The 24,813-nt window shown below is 40.4% G+C and overlaps 1 protein-coding gene and 1 pseudogene across 1 annotated transcript; both read left to right on the top strand.

The window, feature by feature from the left end:
• The first annotated feature begins 658 nt into the window (after window positions 1–658).
• LOC102390123 (ferritin heavy chain-like) lies at window positions 659–1,510 on the top strand. The gene has a single exon (XM_044936784.2). The coding sequence runs from the start codon at window positions 760–762 to the stop codon at window positions 1,309–1,311; it is 552 nt and encodes a 183-aa protein (XP_044792719.1). The 5' UTR covers window positions 659–759; the 3' UTR covers window positions 1,312–1,510.
• A 14,237-nt stretch (window positions 1,511–15,747) lies between these two features.
• LOC102390453 lies at window positions 15,748–16,599 on the top strand (annotated as a pseudogene).
• Window positions 16,600–24,813: the final 8,214 nt, after the last annotated feature.

Here is a 24,813-nt window from a genome sequence, read left to right as displayed (position 1 = left end):
TGTGAACTCACAGCAATAAGGGTGAGAGGAATGAAACATCAGGCAGGGAAAGATGTGAAGAAATGTAATCCTATGTGTTTATCACGCTGGCCACTGCTTCCCAATGAGCCACAGTGACTCAGCAGATCATTCACTGAACAGGCTTGTCTAGAGGTTTAGAATCTGAAAGCACTCCTCAGGTCACTTGGCAGTGTGCAAGAGGGTGGCATTGGTATTTATCTTACAGGCTCTCTCCAGCCCCCATTTCTCATTGGTCAAAGCCCACCCCGAAGGGGCTTCTTCCACACGTAAATGACACGTTATCCAGCCTCTCATCAGCCCCTCAGGAGACTAGTTTCTACACACTGTAGTCTGACTATTTCACTTGAATCAGAAAGTAGAGAGGTGAGAAGGACCTGGAGACAGACAAGGAGTGGAGCTTTTCTGAGTTATTTCCCAGGAGCTGATTGTTGAAATTGCCTTAGAGTCCCTTCTCAACAGCCATTACGTCACCAGGCAGAAAGAAGGAGGGTCAAGACCATAGACCCCGCCCGCCCACGTGACCTCTTCCTTAACCAATCTCAAGCCCAGGCACTGACCCGGCCCAACGGACGCCATTACCCATCCATCCCAGAGCCCGCACCCAGCCACCTGTCGTCTGGCCCGGAGCCCGCCTCCGGCCACCCACATCATCCACCATGGGAAGGCTCCGAGGAGGCCACTGGCGCCCGCGCCCCTGCCGACCGAGCCGCCATTCCCTGGGCCTTGGAGCCGCCCGCCATGATGCCCACACCGCCCTCACAGGTTCGTCAGAACTACCGCCTTGAGTGTGAGGCCGCGCTCAACTGCCACGCTGCCCTGGAGTTCCACGCCTCCTTCCAGTGCCTGGCCCTGGCCTTCTACCTCGACTGTGATGATGTGGGCTTGAAGCACTTCTACCGCTTCTTCCTGCTCCGCTCTCACGAGCACAGCAAGACAGCCGAGAGCCTGATGTTCCTGCAGAACCAGCGTGGGGGCCGCGTCTCCTTCTTCGACATCAGAAAGCCTGAGACCCAGCAGTGGGAGAGTGCACTCCAGGCCATGCAAGACACCCTGCACCTGGAGAAGTGCGTCAACCAGAGCCTGCTCGACCTGCACAAGCTGGCCACCGACAGCAGCGACGCCCATCTGTGCGACTTCCTGGAGACTGGCTACCTGGACCAGCAGGTCAAGTTCATCAAGGAGCTGGGAGATCATGTCAGCAACCTGAGCAACGTGGGGTCCCCGGAAGGCAGCCTGGCAGAGTACTTCTTTGACAAGCTCACCTTGGGCGACGGCGACAAGGAGGACTGATCCTAGACTGGACTTTCCCCTGAGTCCCGGGTGACTGCCCAAGGTCACCCTGCCTGCCATGAAGTCTGCAGTATTGCCCTTGCAGAAAAACTTCACTTTAGTTTTTTTCTTGCAGTTTTGGCAGTTCTTCACATAAAAAGTTATTGGTTGTTCAAATAAAGTTAATAGTTGATGCATAAATAAACGTCTCTAATTTGTATGTGCAAATCTCTCACTCTTAAACTTTAAAACAGGTGTACAAGAGTCTCTCCAGCTACCCAGGCCCTGTCCACATGCAGCTTAGGATCTCCACTGATGGAGAGGGAAGGTGTTCCATGGGACCATGGAAAACAGAAAATCAATCCTCCCCTAGTAAAACAATGTTGGGTGGGGCGTGGTCTGGGGCCCTGGTGAGTGTGGATGCCTGAGCAGAGTTCAAGTATCAAAACATGGCCTGAAAATCATGATTGGGGTTGATCTGGGGAAAGAGTGAAGGGGATGGGGTTGGGCAAGGGTTGAAATGAAGGGGGTTTTCACTTTATGTGAAATGTTACTGCTTAATTCTGGGTAGCACGATGGGGGGTCCAGAAGTCAGCTTGGCCAAATCCCTCTTTGACAAGTTCAAAGTGAAGAGCAGCCCTGGTGAATGGAGGCTAGAATTATCTGGCTTCAGAAGGGATGAACTGCCTATTGTCTGCTGTGTTGCCATCGCATTTCCTTGAGATATGTAATCAATACTACATACGTGATTTCATTTAGGCAATATTCCTGTAGGATGAATGGCATTATCCCTGTTTTATTTTTTTTTAATCGATAGGTTTATACGTGGTATTTGTATGTTTCTTTCAGGTGTTCAGACCCTGCATCCATGTTCTCTGTTGTTTCCAGCCCTGAATGACTTATTTCATACTTGGTGCTCACTAACACCTGGTCTCTTAATCCTCACCTGGCACACTTTACTTTTAAGTCAAAATTAGGCTTCCTGAAAGAGTTATCTGTACTTTTTTTCCTTCCCTGGAAGAGTGAATTTCTTTGTGTTAAGTTTTAGAAGTAGGAAAACATCCATAAGATTCAGAAATTGAAGTATATAAAAACATTTATTATGAATTATTCATTGTCACTGTTCCCAGGCTCCCAATCGTCTCTATCCAATGGGTGTTTCTATGGAGAGACATGTCCTTGGGGTTTCTTACTTTGATAGTGATGCTGAAATCACCCAATTCAATGACTTTAATATATTTACAGAGCTGTACAACCATCATCACAACTAATTTTGGAATATTTTCATTACACCCCAGGTACCTCATGCCCATTTACAGTCTCTCTGTAATACTATCCCCAGATAGACCCTGGTAAATACTGGTTTAGTTTTGGTTTCTAGACATCTGCCTTTTCAAGAAATTTACTATAAATGGAAACATACAATACGCAAACTTTTCTGTTGGATTTCTTTCATTAGGCATAGTGTTTTTGCGGTTTACCTGGGTTACATGTTGCTACTTCATTCGTTTTTATTGCTGAATACTATTCTACTCCATAGATATGCTACTTCTGCTCATACACCAGTTGGAAGACATTCGAGTTGTTTTACTTATAGTCTTTAGGGAATATTGCTACTGTGAACATTCATATACAAATTTAAAAAGAATGTTTTAACTTCTCCTGGCAAGATACTTTAGGACTGATATTGCAATGGCATATGGTAAACATATATTTAACTTCATGAGAAACTGCCAATCTAAATAAACATAAACAAGTGGGACCTAGTTAAAATTAAAAGCTTTTACACAGCAAAGGAAACTATAAACAAGGTGAAAAGTGAAAAGACAACCGATTTTCTCAGAATGGGAGAAAATAATAGCCAATGAAACAACTGACAAAGGATTAATTTCCAAAATATACAAGCAGCTCATACAACTCAATACCAGAAAAACAAACAACACAATCAAAAAATGCTAAAAAGACCTAAACAGACATTTCTCCAAAGAAGACATACAGATGGGTAAAAAACACATGAAAAGATGGTCAACATTGCTCATTATCAGAGAAATGCAAATCAAAACTACATGATGTATCACCTCACACAGGTCAGAATGGCCATCATCAAAAAGTCTTCAAACAATAAATGCTGGAGAGGGTGTGGAGAAAAGGGAACCCTCTTGCACTACTGGTGGGGATGCAAATTGATACAGCCACTATGGAAAATGGTATCAAGATTTCTTTAAAAACTAGGAATAAAACCACCATAATACCCAGCAATCCCATGCTTAGGCATATACCCTGAGGAAAGAAAGTGAAGTGAAGTCATTCAGTTGTGTCCGACTCTTTGTGACCCCATGGACGGAGGAGTTCATGACGATGGGATTTCCCAGGCAAGAATATTGGAGGGGTTGCCATATCCTTCTGCAGGGGATCTTCTGGACCCAGGGATCGAACCTGGGTCTCCCATATGGCAGGCATATTCTTTACCATCTGAGCCACTAGGGAATTCCGACCCTGAGGAAACCAAAATTGAAAAAGACACATTGTTCACTGCAGCACTATTTACAATAGCTAGAACATGGAAGCCACCTAGATGTCCATTGACAGATGACTGTATAAAGAAGTTGTGGTACATATACACCATGTAATATTACTCAGCCATAAAAAGGAACACATTTGAGTCAGTTCTAATGAGGTGGATGAACCTAGAGCCTATACAGAGTGAAGTCAGAAAGAGAAAGATAAATATACTAACACATATATATGGAATCTAGAAAGATGGTACTGAACAATTTATGCAGGGCAACAACGGAGAAACTGACATAAAAAATAGACTGATGGACACAGGGAGAGAGGAGGAGAGGGTGAGATGTATGGAGAGAGTAACACGGAAACTTACATTACCCTATGTAAAACAGATAACCAATGGCAATTTGCTGTATATCTCAGGGAATGCAAACAGGGGCTCTGTATCAATCAAGAGGGGTGGGATGGGGAGGGAGATGGGAGGGAGGTTCAAGAAGGAGGGGACACAGGTATCCTTATGGCTGATTCATGTTGAGGTTTGACAGAAAACAACAAAATTCTGTAAAGCAATTATCCTTCAATTAAAAAAATTAAAAAAAAAAGAAACTGCAATTCTGTTTTCCAAAGTGTCCACATAATTTCTCATTTCCATTAGCAATGTGTGAAGGTCCAATTTCTGTAATGTTTTGGCAATACACAAACCTGCCTATTTACTTTAAATCATAGCCATTCTACTAGGTCCTAAGTAGTACTTTATTGTGATTTTTTAAAAATTTCTATAATTACTAATGGAGCTGAGTATATCTTTATTTGTTTATTTATAGATAGTAACAAGAACTCATATGAAGAAATAAAGAATATTGTTAAAAGTAACTACATAAATAAATATAAAAGTCACTATTATTGTATATTTCACTGAGAACTCCTCTTTTATCATCTAGGATATTTAAAAAGTCATAAATATTTGTCATTAATGTAAACTAATGGGAACACTATATATATATATATTTAATATATAATTTCTGACAACAACATAAAGGGGGAAGTATGGAGCTGTGTAGTGGCATACTTTGTACACCTGAAACTAATTTACTACTAATTCAAAACACATTGCTCTACACTGAAGATATTACATGCAATCTGCACAGTAATCATTTAAAAAGTAAATAAGAATATACACAGAAAATGAATGAGAGGGAATCAGAATGGTTCACTACAAAAAAATCAAACTTGAAAGAAGTTACCAATAGAGGGAACGAGGAACAAAAATAAGATACACAGAAAATAAAGAGCAGAAGTAAGTCTTCCCTTGTTACTAATTACTTAATTGAAAGGGATGCATGTAAAGCCTTGCTTAGAGGAATATTTATTACTATAAGAGCCTCAACTTATAAAGAAAGATTTCAAATATTACTTTACATCTTAAGAAACTAGACGAACTAGCACAAAGAAGGAAATAAAAATGATTAGAATGGAGATATATGAAGTAGAGAATGGGAAAACAAAGTAGCAAATCAATGAAACTGATAGTTCTTTCCTTAAAAATATCAACAACAGTAACAAGCTTTGCTATGCTATGCTATGCTAAGTCACTTCAGTCGTGTCTGACTCTGTGCGACCCTATAGACAGCAGCCCACCAGGCTCCCCTGTCCCTGGGATTCTCCAGGCAAGAACACTGGAGTGGGTTGCCATTTCCTTCTCCAATGCATGAAAGTGAAAAGTGAAAGTGAAGTCGCTCAGTTGTGTCCGACTCTTAGCGACCCCATGGACTGCAGCCCACCAGGCTCCTCCATCCATGGGATTTCCCAGGCAAGAGTACTGGAGTGGGGTGCCATCGCCTTCTCCAGTAACAAGCTTTAGGTTATACTAAAGAAGTAAAACAAGGAACTGAAACCTGGAATGAATATGGGGACATTACTACTGATTTTACAAAAAATAAAATATATAAAAATGCAAAGAAAAATTGTGTCAAGAAATGTGATAACCTAGTTGAAACAAATTGCTAGACACAAAAACTACCAAAACTTAAGAAATAATCTGCAAAGACCAATAACAAGTAAAGAAATTGAATCAGTAATAAATACCTTCTCAACAAAGAAAAGTCCAGGATGAATCCTATCTAACATTTAAAGAAGAAAGTGAAGGGCTGGAAAAAGATATTTCACAGAAATGGAGACCAAAAAAAAGCAGGAGTAGCAATACTCATATCAGATGAAATAGACTTTAAAATAAAGGCTGTGAAAAGAGACAAAGAAGGACACTACATAATGATCAAGGGATCAATCCAAGAAGAATATGTAACAAGTATAAACAAATATGCTTCCAACCTAGGAGCACCGCAACATGTAAGACAAATGCTAACAAGTATGAAAGGGGAAATTAACAATAACACAATAATAGTGGGAGACTTTAATACCCCACTCACACCTATGGATAGATCAACTAAACAGAAAATTAACAAGGAAACACAAACCTTAAATGACACAACGGACCAGTTAGACATAACTGATATCTATAGGACATTTCACTATAAAACCATGAATTTCACCTTTTTCTCAAGTGCACACGGAACCTTCTCCAGGATAGATCAGATCCTGAGCCATAAAATCTAGCCTTGGTAAATTCAAAAAAATTGAAATCATTCCAATCATCTTTTCTGACCACAATGCAGTAAGATTAGCTGTCAATTACAGGAAAAAAAAAAAAAACTATTAAAAATTCCAACATCTGGAGGCTAAACAACACGCTTCTGAATAACCAACAAATCATAGAAGAAATCAAAAAAGAAATAAAAGTATGCATAGAAATGAATGAAAATACAACAACCCAAAATCTATGGGAAACTGTAAAAGCAGTGCTAAGGGGAAGGTTCATAGCAATACAGGCTTACCTCAAGAAACAAGAAAAAAGTCAAATAAATAACCTAACTGTACACCAAAAGCAACTAGGAAAGGAAGAAATGAAGAACCCCAGGGTTAGCAGAAGGAAAGAAATCATGAAAATTAGGGCAGAGATAAATGCAAAAGAAACAAAAGAGACACAGATGTATAGAACAGTGTTTTGGACTCTGTGGGAGAAGGTGAGGGTGGGATGATCTGAGAGAATAGCATTGAAACATGTATATTATCATATGTGAAACAGATCGCCAGTCCAGGTTCGATGCAGGCAAGCAGGTGCTCAGAACTGGTGCACTGGGATGACCCAGAGGGATGGGATGGGGAGGGAGGTGGGACAGGGGTTTAGGATGGGGAAGACATGTACACCCATGGCTGATTCATGTCAATGTATGGCTAAAACCACTGCAATATTGTAAAGTAATTAGCCTCCAATTAAAACAAATAAATCAAAATTTTAAAAAAGTAAAAAAAATAAAGAATACTAATTCTTCCTAAATTCTTACAAAAAATAAAAGGAACACTTCTTAACTTATTCAATAAGATCAGTATTAACTGATACCAAAGTCAGATACTGATGTCAAAAGAAAAGTATAGAACAATATCCCCTATGAGTACAGATATAAAACACTCAAAGAGTATTGGCAAACTGAATGCAGCAGCATATTAAAAGTATTATATATCGTGGCCAAGTAGAATTTTCCCTAGGAATGCCAGGTTGGTTCTATACACAAAAATCAACTAATCTTATTAACAGAATGATTATGAGAAAAAGCACACAATCATTTCAACAGACACACAAAAATATTTGGCAAAATCAAATACCATTTCATCATTAAAACATTCCACAAGCTATAAAGAAAAGGGAACTTCCTCAATATGATAAAGGGCAGTTTTGAAAAACTCAAAGCTAACACCATACTCAAAGGTGAAAGAACGAGAGCTTCCCCTTTAAGGTCAGGAAAAAGAAAAGGATGCCTGCTTTTGCTATTTCCATTGAACCAAACATTCTAGCTTTAGCATGTAGGCAAGGAGAAAAAGACATTCTAATTGAAATGGAAGGAGTAAAATTATTCACAGATGACACAACCTTATACAAAGAGAATCCCAAAGGAAAAAAACAAATTAGGAGTAATAAGTTCAGAAAAATTGCAGAGCACAGCTTCAACACACAAAACTAAATTCTATTGTATACCTGATCAATGAATAATCTGAAAATGAAATTAAGAAAACAACTCCACTAAGAGCATCAGGAAGAAGAAAATACTTAAGAATAAGTTTAGCCAAGAAGATGCAAGACTTTTACGGTGAAAACCACAAACATTGCTAAAATAATTTAAACTAGATCAACACGAGTGAGGAGACATCTGTTGTTCATTTATGGGAATATTTAATATTGTAAATATGTTAAAGCCCCCCAAAGAATTCACAGATTCAACGTAATTTCTCTCAAAATCCCCCCAAAAAATGTATTATAATGAATTTTGGAATATTTTCTCTGTCCCCCACATCAACCTTATTCCACTTAGCTAGCATTTCCCAAGGCTATTGGGAAAAGGCTACTGCCTTATTTTTGCAGGAATGAACATGCTGATCTTAAAAACACACAAGTGAAAAGAAAAAAGGTGATCAAATAGATGATTAAAATTAAAAACTAAAAGACACTGCAAATGGGAAAAACATTACAATATGTATCTGTGATAAAGGACTTACATAATGTTTAATTTTATTTGTCAACTTGACTGGACCAAGGGATGCCCAGATATTTGGGCAAATATTATTATGAGTGTGTTCCTGAGGGTGTTTCTGGATAAGATTAACCTTTGAATCAGTAGAATAAATAAAGAAAACAGACTGACTTCCCTAATGGTGGTGAGCCTCATCCAATCAATTGAAAGTCTGACTAGAACAAAACGGCTGACCCTTCTTTAAATGAGGGGGGATTTTTCTTTCTTTTGGACTTGAACTGAAACACTAGCTTCTACTGGGTATTGAGATTGCTGACCCTTACACTGGAACTGAGGCCTTTGGACTTGAACTGGAACTATACCGTCAGCACTCCTAGGTCTCCAGCTTGACACTGAAGTTCATGGGACTTGTCTTTCTCAATGTAATTTCATGCCTTTTTCTCAGCACACTGTAGAGCCTTCTTTGGAAAAAATGAATTTACTGTGGTATGATTCATATACCATATAATTCACCCTCTGAATTTATATCCAAGAACCTTTAGTATATCCATAGTTATACATCCATCATAAATTTTAGAATATCTTCACTGTCCCTCCACTCCACTTAGCTAGCATTTCCCAATATCCCTACCTGCCTGATCTTAGCCAATTACTAATTTGCTTTCTGTGTATTACAGATTTGTCTGTTCTGTACATTGCATAGGAATGGAACTGTACAATCTGTTCCTTTTTGGCTTCTTTCACCTAGCATATTTTCAAGGTCCATTCATTTTGCAGAACATATTATTACTTTATTTTTTTATTAATAATATTTTGTTAGATGGTTATATCATATTTTTTATATCCATTAGTCATTTGATGGGCATTTAGATTGCTTCTACTTTAAATAATCTCCCAGGGCTGTGGTAACAAATTGCCTTGAATTGATGACCGCCCGCCCCACTCCCACCATAAAACAAAAACCACATACTTATTCTCTTAGAGGTCTGGAGGCCAGAAGCACCAAAATATGTTCATTCGGCCCAAATCAAAGTGTCAGATATGATACATATCCTCCGGAGGATCCAGGGGAGAATCTTCCTTTCTCCTTCCACTTTCTGTTTGCTGCTAGCTTTCCTTGGCTTCTGCCTGCATCCCTCCAGTCTTTAAGGCCATCATCTTCAAATCTTTGTTCTATCTGCCCATTACATTTTCCTCTCTGAGTGTGAAAACTCTATCTCCCTCTTAAGTGGTTGTGTGTGACTGCATTTAGAGCCCACCTAGATAATCCAGCATAATATTCCCATCTCAAGATATTAAAAGTAACCACATCTAAAGACAGTCTTAGTTTTGCCATATAAGATTACCTTCATGGGTTTAAGAGATTCATATGTAAATATTTTTTGGTAGTGTGTTTTTCAGCTTACCATAGTCTTTCTTCCCTCTGGCCCCCAAAATTCACATTTACCCCACATGCAAAATACATTCATCCATCCCAACATCCCATTGAATCTTAATCCTTTACAGTGTAAAACAAGTCCAAAATTTCATATAAATATGAGTTTAGAAGTTCAAAATCTAATTATCAGCATTATGTAAATCAGAGAGTGAGACTCTGCGTATGATCCATCTTAGAACAACATTCTTGTCCATCTCTATACCTGTAAAACTAGAAAACAAGTTGTTGTTTAGCTGTTCTTGACTCTTTTGCGACCCCATGGACTGTAGCCTACCAGGCTCCTCTGTCCATGGGATTTCCCCAGCAAGAATGCTGGAATGGGCTGCAGTTTCCTTCTCCAGGGGATCTTCCCAGACCAGGGATCAAACCTGTGTCTCCTATATTGGCAGGTAGATTCTTTACCATTAAGCCACCAGGGAAGCCCAGAAAACAGGTTACGTCTTTTCAAAAAACAGTGCTGGAACAAATCAAGTCTAAGAGCTTTAGACATTCCTATTTCAAAATGGAAAAAAAAAACAAAAACAAAAAACAGAAGAACAAAGAGGTCACTGATTCCAGGCGATTTCAAAGCCCAGTATGGATATTTCATTAGGCTGCCAGGCCTAGGAGGAATTTTTTGTGGGTCAAGATTTCCCCTTCTGTGCTGAAGGCTCCATGCTCCAAGCCCAAGATTCTTCTCTTAAAGCTATTCTTCATTTTTCTTAAAGGGTAGCATATGTTTGTATCTGAGTAGTTGTAGCCTGTTTCCTGCATATAGGATTTGGAATCCTTGTGACATTCCTTTGTTTCATCTTCTCTCTGTTGCACAGGGACACCTTGGCTTTCTCTCCACATGCTTTCGTAACAGTGAATCTCCTAATTTTAGCACCTTTTCCAGTCTGGAGAGGTAAGAATACCTCCAATTTTGTGCTTTACCACTAGGCCTGTTGATCCATTTTGAGTTATTTGGTTATCACTGTAGTACTTATTTCTCAAGTCATAATAAATACAAAAAAAAAGGCAAAGTCATTCTCGATAAAATTCACAAATGAAACTATTGAACATCAAATCATATACAATTCAAAACTATAAACTCGATAAATCACAAATGTCAAGCAATTATCATGAAATGATTTAACACAATTACATATGTCTTCCTTTCTTCCTGCAAACAAATTTATTACAGCAATCTCAATATTTATCTAGAACTGTGTCTCACTCTACAGAAAAGCCCACTGAGTTAGACTCTATTTTTTGTGACTTGGTAGGCCTTAAATCTTGTGGGATAATTTTTCAATTTGAGAACAAATTCTCCAGCAGCAACTGGTATTGACACAGCTGTATATAAACCGAGAGTCAGATAAGGATTTGGAACCGTGTGGAGTATATTAAGCTGCATGATGATGTCCCATCTGTGATTCTTTACTACATTCATCAGTCAGTTTCAATTGTAAATTTTTATTTGGTTGTAGTAATTCATTTCTACAGTTTTAAAAGTATACATGTTTTCTGAAACAGAGGTTAGCAAACAATGGCTTACAACCTGAATCTGACCCGCCGTCTATTTATGTACAGCCCACAAGCTGAAAATGAATTTTGTATTTCCAAATGATTGGAAAATGTTAAAAGAGCAGTAATTTTTTTTTAAAAAAAAATTTTTCTAAAATTCAAATTTCAACAGCCCTAAATACAATTGTATTGGAACACGGCCATGCTCATTTGATGACAGCCTGTCACTGGGGTGCTGTTACACCTGGCTATTGTTACACTACAATGGCAGAGTTTTCCTAAGTACACTTGCTTATCAGTCTTACAGTTGAAACTGACCCACTAAAAAATCGACTTGCCAGGCGAGAAAATCAACTTTTAAGTGTCAGACTTCTGATTTCGTAAGAGCTCACTAACAACTGAAAACTTCATTTAAACTCACACAGCTATGGTCAATTTATTTACCACAAAGGAGGCAAGAATATACAATGTAGAAAAGACAGCATCTTCAATATGCGGTTCCAAGGAAAACTGGACAGCTACATATAAAAGAATTACATTAAAACATTCTCTAACATCATACACAAAAATAAACTTGAAATGGATCAAAGACCTAAATGTAAGACTGGACACTATATAACTCTTCCAGGAAAACATAGGCAGAACACTCTATGACATAACTCACAGTAATATATTTTTTGATCCACTTTCTAGAATAATAAAAATCAAAATAAACAAAGAGTTTATAAGTTTCTGCAGGGCTTATTAATTAATTAAACTTATAAGTTTCTGCAGGGCAAAGGAAATCATCAAAAAATTTTTAAAAGGCAGCGCACAGAATAGGGTAAAATATTTTCAAATGAAGTGAGCAACAAGAGACTAATCTCCAAAATATACAATCAGCTCATGCAGCTATATGTCAAAAAAGCAAACAATGAGCAGAAGATCTAAATTGACATTTCTTCAAAGAAGACATATAGATGGCCAAAAATCACAAAGCGCATGAAAAGATGCTCACCACTAAATATCAGATAAATGCAAATCAAAACTACAAGGAGGTAGTATTGACCATTTTGACCTCATACTGGCCTTCAACAAAAATGGCCATCACCCAAATGGCCGTGAACAAAAAGTATACACACAACAAATGCTAGAAAGGGTACAGAGAGAAGAGAAACCCCCTACACTGTTCGTGGGAATGTAAATGGTATAGCCACTATGGAGAACAGTATGAAGGTTCCTTAAAAACTTAAGGTAGGAACTACCATATGATCCAGCAGTCCCACTCCTGAGCAGGCACTGGAGAAAGCCATAATCCAAAAGGACACATGCACCTCATTGTTCACTGAAGCAGGACATGGAAGCAACCTAACAGCCATGACATGGAAGCAACCTAAATATCCATCAACAGAAGAATGGATAGAGAAGATGTGGTACATATATACAATGAAATATTGTTGTTGCCATTGTTTTTAGTTGCTAACTCATGTAAAGACTCTTTACGACCCCATGGACTGTAGCCTGCCAAGCTCCTCTGTCCATTGGATTTCCCAGGCACAAATCCTGGAGTGGGTTGCCATTTCCTTGTTCAAGGGATCTTCTCCACCCAGGGATCAAATCCATGTCTCCTGCATTGGCTGGCTGATTCTTTAAGGCTGAGCCAACAGGGAAGCCCACAATGAAATATATTACTCGGTCAGAAAACAAAAGAACAAAATAATGCCATTTGCAGCAACAAAGATGAACCTAGATAAATGTCATATGTTATCATTCATATGTAGAATCTTATTTTTTTCTTAAAAAAGGTACAAATTAACTTATTCTCAAAACAGAAAGAGACTTACATATATAAAAACAAACTTATGGTTACCAAAAGGGAAATGTGGGGGACAGGGATAAGTCAGGAGACTGGGATGAACATACACACACTATATACTACATAAGAGAGATAACCAACAAGGCTCTACTGTATAGTACAGGGAACTCTACTCAAAACTCTGTGATAACCTACATGAGAAAATAATCTAAAAAAGTGGATATGTGTATGTATATAAATAAATCATTGTGCTCATCACCTGGAACTAACAAAACATTGTAAATCAACTATATTTCAATGAAATTAATTTAAAAAATTAAAAACTGTATTTAAAAACTCTAAAATTGTATCTCCAGTTGGAGACTGCTTCTCTTTCATGTTGCCTCCCTTTTTCCAGAGATCCCAATAGGCAAAAACCATCACTTATCAAGATGTATTGCTGTTTAGTCACTAAGTTATGTCCAACTCTTTGTGACCCCATGGACTGAGCCCGCCAGGCTCCTCTATCCACGGGATTTCCCAGGTAAGAATACTGGAGCAGGTGGCCATTTCCTCCTCCAGGGGATATTCTCAACCCAGGGATCAAACCTGTTCATTTCCTGTATCTCCTGCATTGGCAGGAAGGTTGTTTTTTTTGGTTTTGTTTGTTTGTTTGTTTTTTACCACTAAGCAACTATGGAAGCCTATGAAGATTTACAGTTTTCAATATTCAAAGAGTTTAACTTACAATCAGCCCAGCAATGGCAAAGAACAAGGAAAGCATGTTCCACGAATGCTTCCCCCACCCCCAGCTTTCCTTCGTAACATTTATATAATTAGAAGGATATAATATTTTATATCCATGTCATCATACACCCAGAAGCAATTAGCCACAAAGTACAAACTCATTTTTTATGATTCTTTTTCCTCAGCACAAATTATTCACTCAAACCCCTAACAAGAAATTCAAAAGGTATGGGTTTAACATTACAGATCCTAGGACTTCCCTGGTGGTTCACTAGTTAAGGCTCCAAGTTCCAAATGTAGGCGGCCAGGGTTTGACTCTTCCTCAGGGAACTAGATCCCACATGCTGCAACCAGTAAGACTTTGCATGTCACTAGAGATCCTCCACGGCACAACAAAAATCTAAGATCCCACGTACTGCAACTAAGACTTCGTACAGATAGATGCATAGATAGTTGGATGGATGGACAGACGAATAAAAAGATCAATCAATCAACATTAACATTACAGATCCTGGAGATCTGGTCTGGAATATGACATAGAAGGGCAGTGCAGTTGCCATAAGAGCTAAGTCAAAGAAATGGCTGGAGTGTCCCCTCCAGCCTTTCTCCCTTCTGTGATTTTTCTAAAGTTTTGCTTCACTCCTGAGAATTGAATGTAACCATTTTCCTCGCATTTGGAAGAGAGAACAGTGTAAAACATTTAACATTCTGGGCCCACTAAGCTTACCTTTGGAAATATGGGGGCCCTTTCTCCTGCATCCTGGAGGCAATACAAAAACCAAAAGCTTTTTGGACAGTTTTCCTCAATTAGCCTGCATGGCTAAAAGCAGTCAGGGGAAGGAACAAGCCAACTCTCCTGGTATTGGATCTATCAGTATCAAATTCCACAGTTATCTTTCACCCCTCACTACAGACAGCAGCCCAGATGCTGTTTCATACCGTGGATGACTCTATAGCCACTTAGGTAGGTATCAATGGGTGACAGTGAGGGTCCTTAGCCTACCTGAGTTCTCCATGCCATGCATTCCCCAAAGGAGAAAGAAGGTCACTGAATAACTGACACACTCTGCCCTCCAATACAATTGAGACTGTACATGAAATAGGCATCCTAGCTCTAGAGCTGATCCATGCTAATTAGCCAGGCAAATCAAATGAGCCCTTTATTCCTAAGTTTACATGAAGAAAGGTATGCAAGTAAAAGAGAAGATCATGATGAATAAAACAAACCATTTCTGGAGCAAAACCCCCAGATATATAAAGCTGAAGAGAATACCATTAAACCTTCAAATAAGGAAACATACTATAGAAGAAAACAATCAGAGCAGGTCTCCCCAGCACCCTGTTGGGAATGGCTCCACACAGCAACAAGTGAGTGGTGGGCACATAAACCTTCACCTGTATTGACACTCGATTCTGATCGCTCATATTGTCACATGGGTGCTACCTCCTGTCACATCAGCAGTGGCATTAGATTCTCAAAGGAGAACAGACCCTACTGTGAATTGTGCACCTGAGGGATCTAGGTTGTACTCTCCTTAGGAGAATAATCCTGAAAACATACTCTCCCTCCAAGAGAAAAATTGTCCTCCAGGAAACCAGTCCCAAGTTTCAAAAATGTTGGAGGATGCTGAATTAGACAACGAGAAAAAGTTCTTTCAAATTATTATTAATGCAAAATTTAAAACTTAATAGGCATCAGGTGCTCAGGTCAAAGCATTCGTGCCTCACCCAGGCTTTGATGGAACTTGGACTCAGTGCTCTTGCCCTGCCCACAGGCCCCGCCCACCCGGTGACCTCTTCCTTAAGGGACCCAAAGCCCAGGCGCTCACCCTGCACTAACGGTCACCATTTCCTGTCCATCCCAGAGCCCGCACCCAGCCACCTGCCCTGGGGCCCAGAGCCCGCCTCTGGCCGCCGTCATGGGTCATCGTGAGAAGGCTTCGAGGAGGCGGCCAGCACCTCCGCACCCGCTGCTGCCCACCCGGCTGCTGCCCCCGCTGCACCTCCCTCATCCGAGACGCCTTCCGGATGGTCCTGCCGCTGCCCGCCATGTTGCCCACAGCGGCCTGCAGGCGCGCTACCACTACCGCCCCGAGTGCGAGGCCATGGCCAACAGCCGCGCTGCCCTGGAGTTCCATGCCTCCTTCCAGTGCCTGGCCAGGGTCTGCTCCCTGCACCACCACCACGACATGGCCCTGGAGCACTTCTCCACTTCTTCCTGCTCCGCTCCCAGGAGCACAGCGAGACAGCTGAGAGCCTGATGTTCCTGCAGAACCAGCGTGGGGGCCGTGTCTCCTTCCTGGACACCAGGATGCCCAAGACCCAAGAGCCAGAGAGCGGCCTCCAAGCCACGCAGGACGCCCTGCACCTGGAGAAGAGAGTCAGCCAGAGCCTGCTCGACCTGCACCACCTGGCCACCGAGAGCAGCGACGCCCACCTGTGCCACTTCCTGGAGACGCGCCACTTGGACCAGCAGCTTGAGCTCATCAAGGACCTGGGGGACCATCTCACCAACGTGCGCAAGATGGGGGCGCCAGAAGGTGGTCTGGCAGAGTACACTTTTGACAAGCTCACCCTGGACACCAGTGACAAGGAGGAACGAGCCTGGACTGGACTTTCCCCCGAGTCCCGGGTGACTGCCAAGGTCACCCTGCCTGCCATGCAGACCACAGTGTTGCCCTTGCAGAAAAAGTTCACCTAAGTTTTTTTCTTGCAGTTTTACTAGTTCTTCACATAAAGTTATTTGGTTCCTCAATAAATAAAGGTCTCTCTGTTTGATTTTTGTGTGCAGCTCTCTCATCTTTTAAACTTTGAAACAGGTATCCAGGAATCTTTCTTGGCTACCCAGGTCTGATCCATATATAGCTCAGGATCTCTGCAGAGGGATGGAGAAGGGGTTCCTGAGATCCTGGAAAACACAGGACCCCCATGAACAAAGTAGGTGAAGAGGGTGGGGTGGGCCGTCTGAGACACTAGTCTATGTGGGTACATGGTAAAATGATATATATATATATATATATATATATATATATATATAAACTAGTACAGCATTCAAAATACTGGTTGTCTTTTAGGGAGAAGTGAAGAATGAGATTGGACAGGGAGTAAAATAAAGGAGTCTTCAACCTTACCTGAAAACTTTTAGCTCAATAGTTTATGCAAATGTTAAAGTTTGTTGCTTCTGAGTAGCACCTTGGGTCCTAAACAGCTATGGCAGGGTCCGTCATATCACTGGACAACAATGATACTGGTAACTAAGCCATAGGCTGACTTTCCTATAGACACAGGAGTGACATCCTAGCTCACCATGTTAGTCATGCATATTGCCCTTAAAAAACATCCATCATATATGTTGTTGTTCAGTCTGTAAGTCATGTCCAGCTTTGTTAACTCCACAGACTACAGCACGCCAGGCTTCCTTGTCCTTCACCATCTCCCAGAGTTTGCTCAACTTCATGTCCATTGAGTACTGTCAAGAGTCTTCTCCAGCACCACAGTTCGAAAGCATCAATTCTTTGGCACTCAGCAATTTTTATGGTGCAACTCTCTCCCTCTCTTTCTCTCTCTCACACACACACACACACATTTTCCCCCCTTCCATTGTACCCTTTCTTCCATTAAAGTAATCATACCAGAAAACTCAAACTACCTCAGGAGAAGGGCTGAAAAATATGTGGTCAAGGTTAAGGTCAAATTTTTGTTTCTGAATAAAAAATAAAATAAGACTCCCCGAATGTTAAGCCAGTGATTTCAGCTCCTTTAAACAAAGTAGGTGAGTGAGGGTGAGTTGAGGCTGGGAGACAAGTTAGGAGACATGGTAGCAGGGCAGAGAGACAGTGGTGGCTGGAAATAGAGTGGTCGCTGAGGAAGAGACCTTTGCACGTTCCCGATGGATTTTGGACTAGGAGATAAGATTTGCTTATGGGATAGAGGAGAAAAATGGGAAATGGTGGGAAATAATCTCCATTCCAGTTTTTTCACTTAATCACCTGGGTTGAAGTGTTGCTATTAATTAATCTGGGGACATTCGCGGGGAGATGAAAAGGATGTGGGAAGGCATGTCATGTAAGTCTCAGACGCCTATTAGATGTGCAAGTGGAAATACCTTGCAGGCAGCCAGAAAACTGAAATTGAAGCTCATGTGGAAGTCAAGCACTGCTCTGAGGGGCATTTCTGGGGCTAGATCTCGGTGTGCCCTCCCACCTCTTGATTTTAAGGAAGCTTACAGCAAATTTAATCAGAGAAATCAGAATATACAGAAACAAATGAAAACAGAAAAGAACAAATAATGGTTTAGCCATTAAAACACCTTCAGTTTCTTCTCAAGGGCTTTATATAATATTCTGAAATATGTCCTTGACTTGTCTTGCAGTTACTAAAACTCCACCATGTAGAAAAAGTTAACTACATGCTGGCCACAAGAATGTATAACCCAGACCTGCTGAAACCAGGAGGCTCATGACTGAGATTCCTGAAAACATCACCCTGTTACCTCGCCATCAATGGATCAGAGAATTGAGCACAAGGTGGTCATGCACCCTGAGACCCTTTGCCTCACACTGTTGTTAAAAAACCTTCTGGTGAAAGCAGCTGGAGAGCTGGGGTCTTCTCAGCATGAGCTGCTGGTTCTCCTTGCCTGGCCTGCAACAAAGGCTGTACTTTCCCTTATGCAACCTGTGCCAGTAGATTGGTTTCACTGTGTTTTGGGGGAGTGAAGCCCAGGGTGGTTGAGTAACAAGGTGAGATAACAGTACTGAATAAACATAGGGGAGCCAACATCTTCTTGAGAGTGCTGGACTCACAGGACTGGATAAACTAACTACTGGACAAGAAGATAAGCAGAGTCCTGGAAGATTAAGTGACAGATCACAAAGGTCAGGCCACCTAGGCTTTCTAGTTAGATTTCTTTGGTATTGAAGTAGTTTATATGGTATCTAATGTATCAAGAGCTCATTTAACCAACCTAGGCCTACTTAACCAGTTCATCTAATTAACAAGTGCTGCCCACTGTCTGTGTACAGGAAGCAGCTTATGTGATGCAGGGCTACGTGGGTTGCTCTGTTGTACAGGTCTCTATAGTCAAAGCTATGGTCTTTGCAGTAGTCATGTATGGATGTGAGAGTTTAACCATAAAGCAGGCTGAGTGCTGAAGAATTCATGCTTTCAAACTGTGGTGCAGGAGAAGATTCTTGATAGTCCCTTGGACAGCAAAGAGATCAAACCAGTCAATCCTAAGGAAAACCAGTCCCGAATATTCACTGGAAGGACTGATGCTGAAGCTCCAATATTTTGGCTACCTGATGCGAAGAGGTGACTCACTGGAAAAGACCCTGATGCTAGGAAAGGCTAAAGGTAAGAAGAAAAGGGGGCAACAGAGGATGACGTGGTTGGATGGCGTCACTGACTCAATGGATATGAGTTTAAGCAAACTCCGGGAGATAGTGAAGGACAGGGAAGCCTGGCCTGCTGCAGGCCACGGGGTTGCAGAGTTGGACATGCCTTAGCGACTGAACAACAATCTCAACAACTTGCCAAGTATAGAGGAAGGGATTCTACATGATAAGGAGGAAAGTCTTCCACATCTTGCTTGTCTCAACAAGATCCACACCTGTCCTCTCTTCTCACAGTCCCATCCGTTCCTCATCTCTCCATCTGCTCATCTAGTGGATTCCATGCCAAGGGCTCTAAATTCTTGCTACTCAAAGTAAGCTCCCTGACACCAAGAATACTGGCTTCATTTGGGAGTTTGCTAGAAAGGCAGATTCTTAGCCAGACCCCAGACCAAGTGAATCAGAATCTGTACTTGAATGGAATCCCTAGTGATTCATGTACAAGGTAAAGTTTGAGAAGCACTGATCTACAGAATCTTCTCATATCTCTCCAGGCTCAACTTCTACTAAAAGTAGCTGTACCAAAACAGTTTCTAAGAGAGTAAAAATTCACCACTGTGTACCTTACTCTTCAACACATCACCTGGTGACCAGGAAAACGGTGTTCCTGTCAACTCATCAGCAGGCTCTATTTGCCACTGAATTGGTCCAGTTGGCAACTGTGAGTCAGCTTCGTTTGTTTTAGCTACCATCAGTGTATTCTAGACTTTGTGGCTCTCAAGCATGTTATTTATTGTTATTATTATTATGCTCCTACTTCTCAGAACTCTTATTCTCCTTGGCGCTCATATATGTGGTGATGGGTTAACTGATGGATGAAGATAAATAATGATGTCTTTCCAAGGCACCTCAAATACCCACTCTTAAGGTTCTGAGGGAGGCTGGACTTTCAGAATGGTGATGTGAGGAGTGTGGGAAAATCTTATCCATGGACTTACATAGACTAAGCTGGGGAAGTTGGAACAGATGATCTGCAGTTGTGCCTGCATACAAGTTGTCTCAGTGAATGCTGAAGATGAGGGCAGATCCCACCTCTGCAATCCATTTATGGAGCTATTCTGAATGGAATCCAGATGACTGCACAAGGCAGAGAGAATCTGGGAGATAGTAAAAGACAGGGAAGCCTGGAGTGCTGCAGTTCACGGGGTTGCAAAGGGTGGGACATGACTCACTGACTGAACAACAAGAGAGAATTAAAATAAAAGCAAAGCTTGCTTTATAAAACTTATACAACACACTTGAAACGAACACAACATTGCAAATTAACTATACTCCAATATTTTTCTAAAGTTATACTGGCTCGATTTATATGAACCATTGATAGGTCATGTAAAAAATAAGAGAAAAATAAGCATCACTGATTATTAGGGATGATGGTTAAGACTGAAAGACAAGGGGATAATTCAATAGGAAGCAGTTGTTCACAGCTGGCATCGAATGAGGGTGATGGACACCAGAGTCTTTCTGTGTTTGTTTATTTTTACCATTAGCTTTGAGTTAAAAAGGCAGAAACTGGAATTTCTTATAATTCATTAACATTATTTGACAAAATGTCAGGAATTTTAATAGAGCAAAAGGATGAAGTAAATCATGAACACATTCAAATATGTATATTCCCTCAATATATCCTTCTTTTCACTATCTACTGAAATGATTTTTAAATGCTTTGAGTTTCTTCCCAATTCATTATTATTTTTTCAGTCTTGGAAAACTCATTCGGTCATAGATTTAAGATTTTGTGTGTGCTTCTGAGGGAGCCAAATTGACTGCCATAAACTGACCTGATGTGTAGCACCAATACTCATGGCTGTACTGGAATATCCTTTTAATTTTGTTTTTTAAGGATGGGCTCCATTTTAAGAGAGAGAAGCAAAATGCACATAGAGAAAAACCAAGTTGAGTTTTCACTGCTCAATTTTCGGAGTTCAGTATAAAATATTGTAAGACAAAATAGATAGATAAAAGGTTTCCTTTAAAATAATTTATAAAATAAGCTATTCCATGCTTCCCAATTCTGTAGTCATTTATATTTTAAGTTTATGGTCTTTTCTAATTTCATTTATTCAATGTTTATTTCTAAGCCCCTCTATAAAATAGAGAGGGAGAAAGGAGGAAGAGGAAAACAACAGAAAGAAAAAACAGGAATTTTGATATAAAGTAGTCATGATTACTTTTACTTATTTAAAGATTGCTTTCATCTCACTTTTTGTTTGATTCTCTCATACATAGTCACCTACATAAGCCAATTACAAACTGTTTTCAGAGTAAGAAAGCAGTGACTCACATTTTCTGAAAACAGACACATACTTCCTTCAATCTTTTTCTTCCTCTACCAACCTTGAAACTTAACCTTTAAGACGTCACAATCTTGGCTCATATTTTGTATTATTATCTCAATAATAATAATAATAATAAAAACATGTATAATATAAGACTACTATATTAACCAGGGTTGAGTGAAGACATCTGGCTTGTAGGATATTTTTAAACTGTATTTTGTTATAATTACTGGAAAAATATCATTTGTCTGGGCCATCTGTGGTGTGGTAAAAATAATCTTACTTTACAGAAGGAGCTTTTTAATTTGCAAGGATTAAAATAAGGACCTTAGATGTGTGTGGTGTAGACAGATCTCTGTGTTATGTAATATATGCAGAGGTCTTGAAATGCACTATGAATGTGGTTTCCTCTCCCTTTTACTCAACTGATCTCAAGGAACCCAAAGGGATGCCCTTATTGAGGACAGCCCTTCCCTATGTCCAGTTACACTCACTATTGTACGAGATGATGAGGGAAGTCTTGGGAGATGGAGAGATCATAAGTATCAGGCCACCCATGCTTTCTAAGCAGATTTCTTTTGCAATGAAACAGCTCCTATGGTATCTAATGTGTCATGAGCTCATTTAACAAACCGAGGTCTACTCAACCACTTCACCTAATTAACAGGTGCACTCTACTGTCTCTGTACATGGAGTCAGGTGATCTGAACGCACACTCAAGACTCGGGGCTGGTGGGCTGCTCTGTTGTAGGTCCTTTCTCATGGGGAGATGAATGTGTACACCAAGAATAACCTGTGTTCTTTACGATATTCCTAACACTACTTGACAAGTTCAGATAGCTGGATAATTTAATTTCCAGTTAAAGCAATACAAACAGTATAAGAGAGAGTAGCTCATATGAAAACTGAGTTGTGTACTTTGTTGTGATTCCATAAAGGTGAGAGGAAACATCATCAAACTAAAAGTGAGAAGAGCAATGTTAACATTTATAAATAATTCGAAAGAAATCTAGATGGAGGCTACACCCAGGGTGACTCCTTAGTATCTTGAGTTTATTTTCTAATTAAAATTAATCAAACAGATAATCTGAATAGGCCAATATCTACTAAGGAAAAAAGGACCAATAGTTAATCACCTTTCAAGACAGAATGCCCCAGGTCTAAATGAGTTCAGAATTCTACCAGAATTCTAAATGGGATGAATTCTACCAAGTTTTTAAGAACAGATTGTATCAATGTTTCTACAATCTATTCGAGAAGACAGAAGCTGAGGGAATACTTCCTAACTCATGCTATGAGGGCAGGAGTATCCTAATGCCAAAATCAAACAAGGACATTACAAGAAAACAACAGACTAACATCCCTTGTGAACATACAGGCAAAAATTTCCAACAAATATTAGCAGATCAAATACAACAACATATTAAAAAGAAACCTTATATGTCAAAACTTATTTTGTAGAGGTAGGCCCTTATACAGTGATAGGCCCAAATCAACTTCAATATTGGAAATGATGTCCTCCACTCTAGAGAAGCAAGTCCATATCAGATAGAGTTCACATCCGAGCAAATTGCTAACCCTAAAATAGTTTCACAATCACATTTTTTAATGTGAAAAACAGCACACTTATGAAAGGCATATACTAGTATAAACAATGATAATTCAGTGAGGATCTGCATGTTTGGCACCTAATTTAGAACAGAGTATACTGACTGTGTGGATCACAATAAACTGTGGAAAATTCTGAAAGAGATGGGAATACCAGACCACCTGATCTGCCTCTTGAGAAATTTGTACGCAGGTCAGGAAGCAACAGTTAGAACTGGACATGGAACAACAGACTGGTTCCAAATAGGAAAAGGAGTTCGTCAGGGCTGTATATTGTCACCCTGTTTATTTAACTTATATGCAGGGTACATCATGAGAAACGCTGGACTGGAAGAAACACAAGCTGGAATCAAGATTTCCGGGAGAAATATCAATAACCTCAGATATGCAGATGACACCACCCTTATGGCAGAAAGTGAAGAGGAACTAAAAAGCCTCTTGATGAAAGTGAAAGTGGAGAGTGAAAAAGTTGGCTTAAAGCTCAACATTCAGAAAGCTAAGATCATGGCATCCAGTCCCATCACTTCATGGGAAATAGATGGGAAAACAGTGGAAACAGTGCCAGAATTTATTTTTTTGGGCTCCAAAATCACTGCAGATGGTGACTGCAGCCATGAAATTGAAAGACGCTTACTCCTTGGAAGGAAAGTTATGACCAACCTAGATAGCATATTCAAAAGCAGAGACATTACTTTGCCAACAAAGGTTCGTCTAGTCAAGGCTATGGTTTTTCCTGTGGTCATGTATGGATGTGAGAGTTGGACTGTGAAGAAGGCTGAGCGCCGAAAAATTGATGCTTTTGAACTGTGGTGTTGGAGAAGACTCTTGAGAGTCCCTTGGACTGCAAGGAGATCCAACCAGTCCATTCTGAAGGAGATCAGCCCTGGGATTTCTTTGGAAGGAATGATGCTAAAGCTCAAACTCCAGTACTTTGGCCACCTCCTGCGAAGAGTTGACTCATTGGAAAAGACTCTGATGCTGGGAGGGATTGGGGGCAAGAGGAGAAGGGGACGACAGAGGATGAGATGGCTGGATGGCATCACTGACTCGATGGACGTGAGTCTGAGTGAACTCCAGGAGTTGATGGACAGGGAGGCCTGGTGTGCTGTGATTCATGGGGTCGCAAAGAGTTGGACACAGCTGAGCAACTGATCTGATCTGATACTCTCAGATATGCAGATGCCACCACCCTTATGTCAGAAAGCAAAGAGGAACTAAACAGACTCTTGATGACTGTGAAAGAAGAGAGTGAAAAAGCTGGCTAAAACCTCAACATTCAAAAAGTGAAGATCATGGCATCTGTCCCATCACTTCATGGCAAGTAGATGGGGAAACAATGGAAACAGTGACTTTATCTTTTATTTTTGGGGGCTCCAAAATCACTGCAGATGGTGATTGCAACCATGAAATTAAAAGACACTTCCTCCTTGGAAGAAAAGCTATGACAAAGCTAGACAGTGTATTTAAAAGCAAAGACATTACTTTGCCAACAGAGGTCTGATAGTAAAAAATGCTTTTTCCAGTAGTCATGTATAGATGTGGGAGCTGTACCATAAAGAAGGCTAAGCACCAAAGAATTGATGCTTTTGAACTATGTTGCTGGAGAAGACTCTTGACAGTCCCTTGGACTGCAAGGAGATCCAACCAGTCCATCCTAAAGGAGATCAGTCCTGGGTGTTCATCGGAAAGACTGATGTTGAAGCTGAAA

Source organism: Bubalus bubalis, chromosome X (assembly GCF_019923935.1).
Source record: "Bubalus bubalis isolate 160015118507 breed Murrah chromosome X, NDDB_SH_1, whole genome shotgun sequence".
NCBI lineage: Eukaryota > Metazoa > Chordata > Mammalia > Artiodactyla > Bovidae > Bubalus > Bubalus bubalis.
The sequence above is the reverse complement of the archived record's forward strand: the minus strand, read 5'-3'. Positions and strand labels throughout refer to the sequence as shown.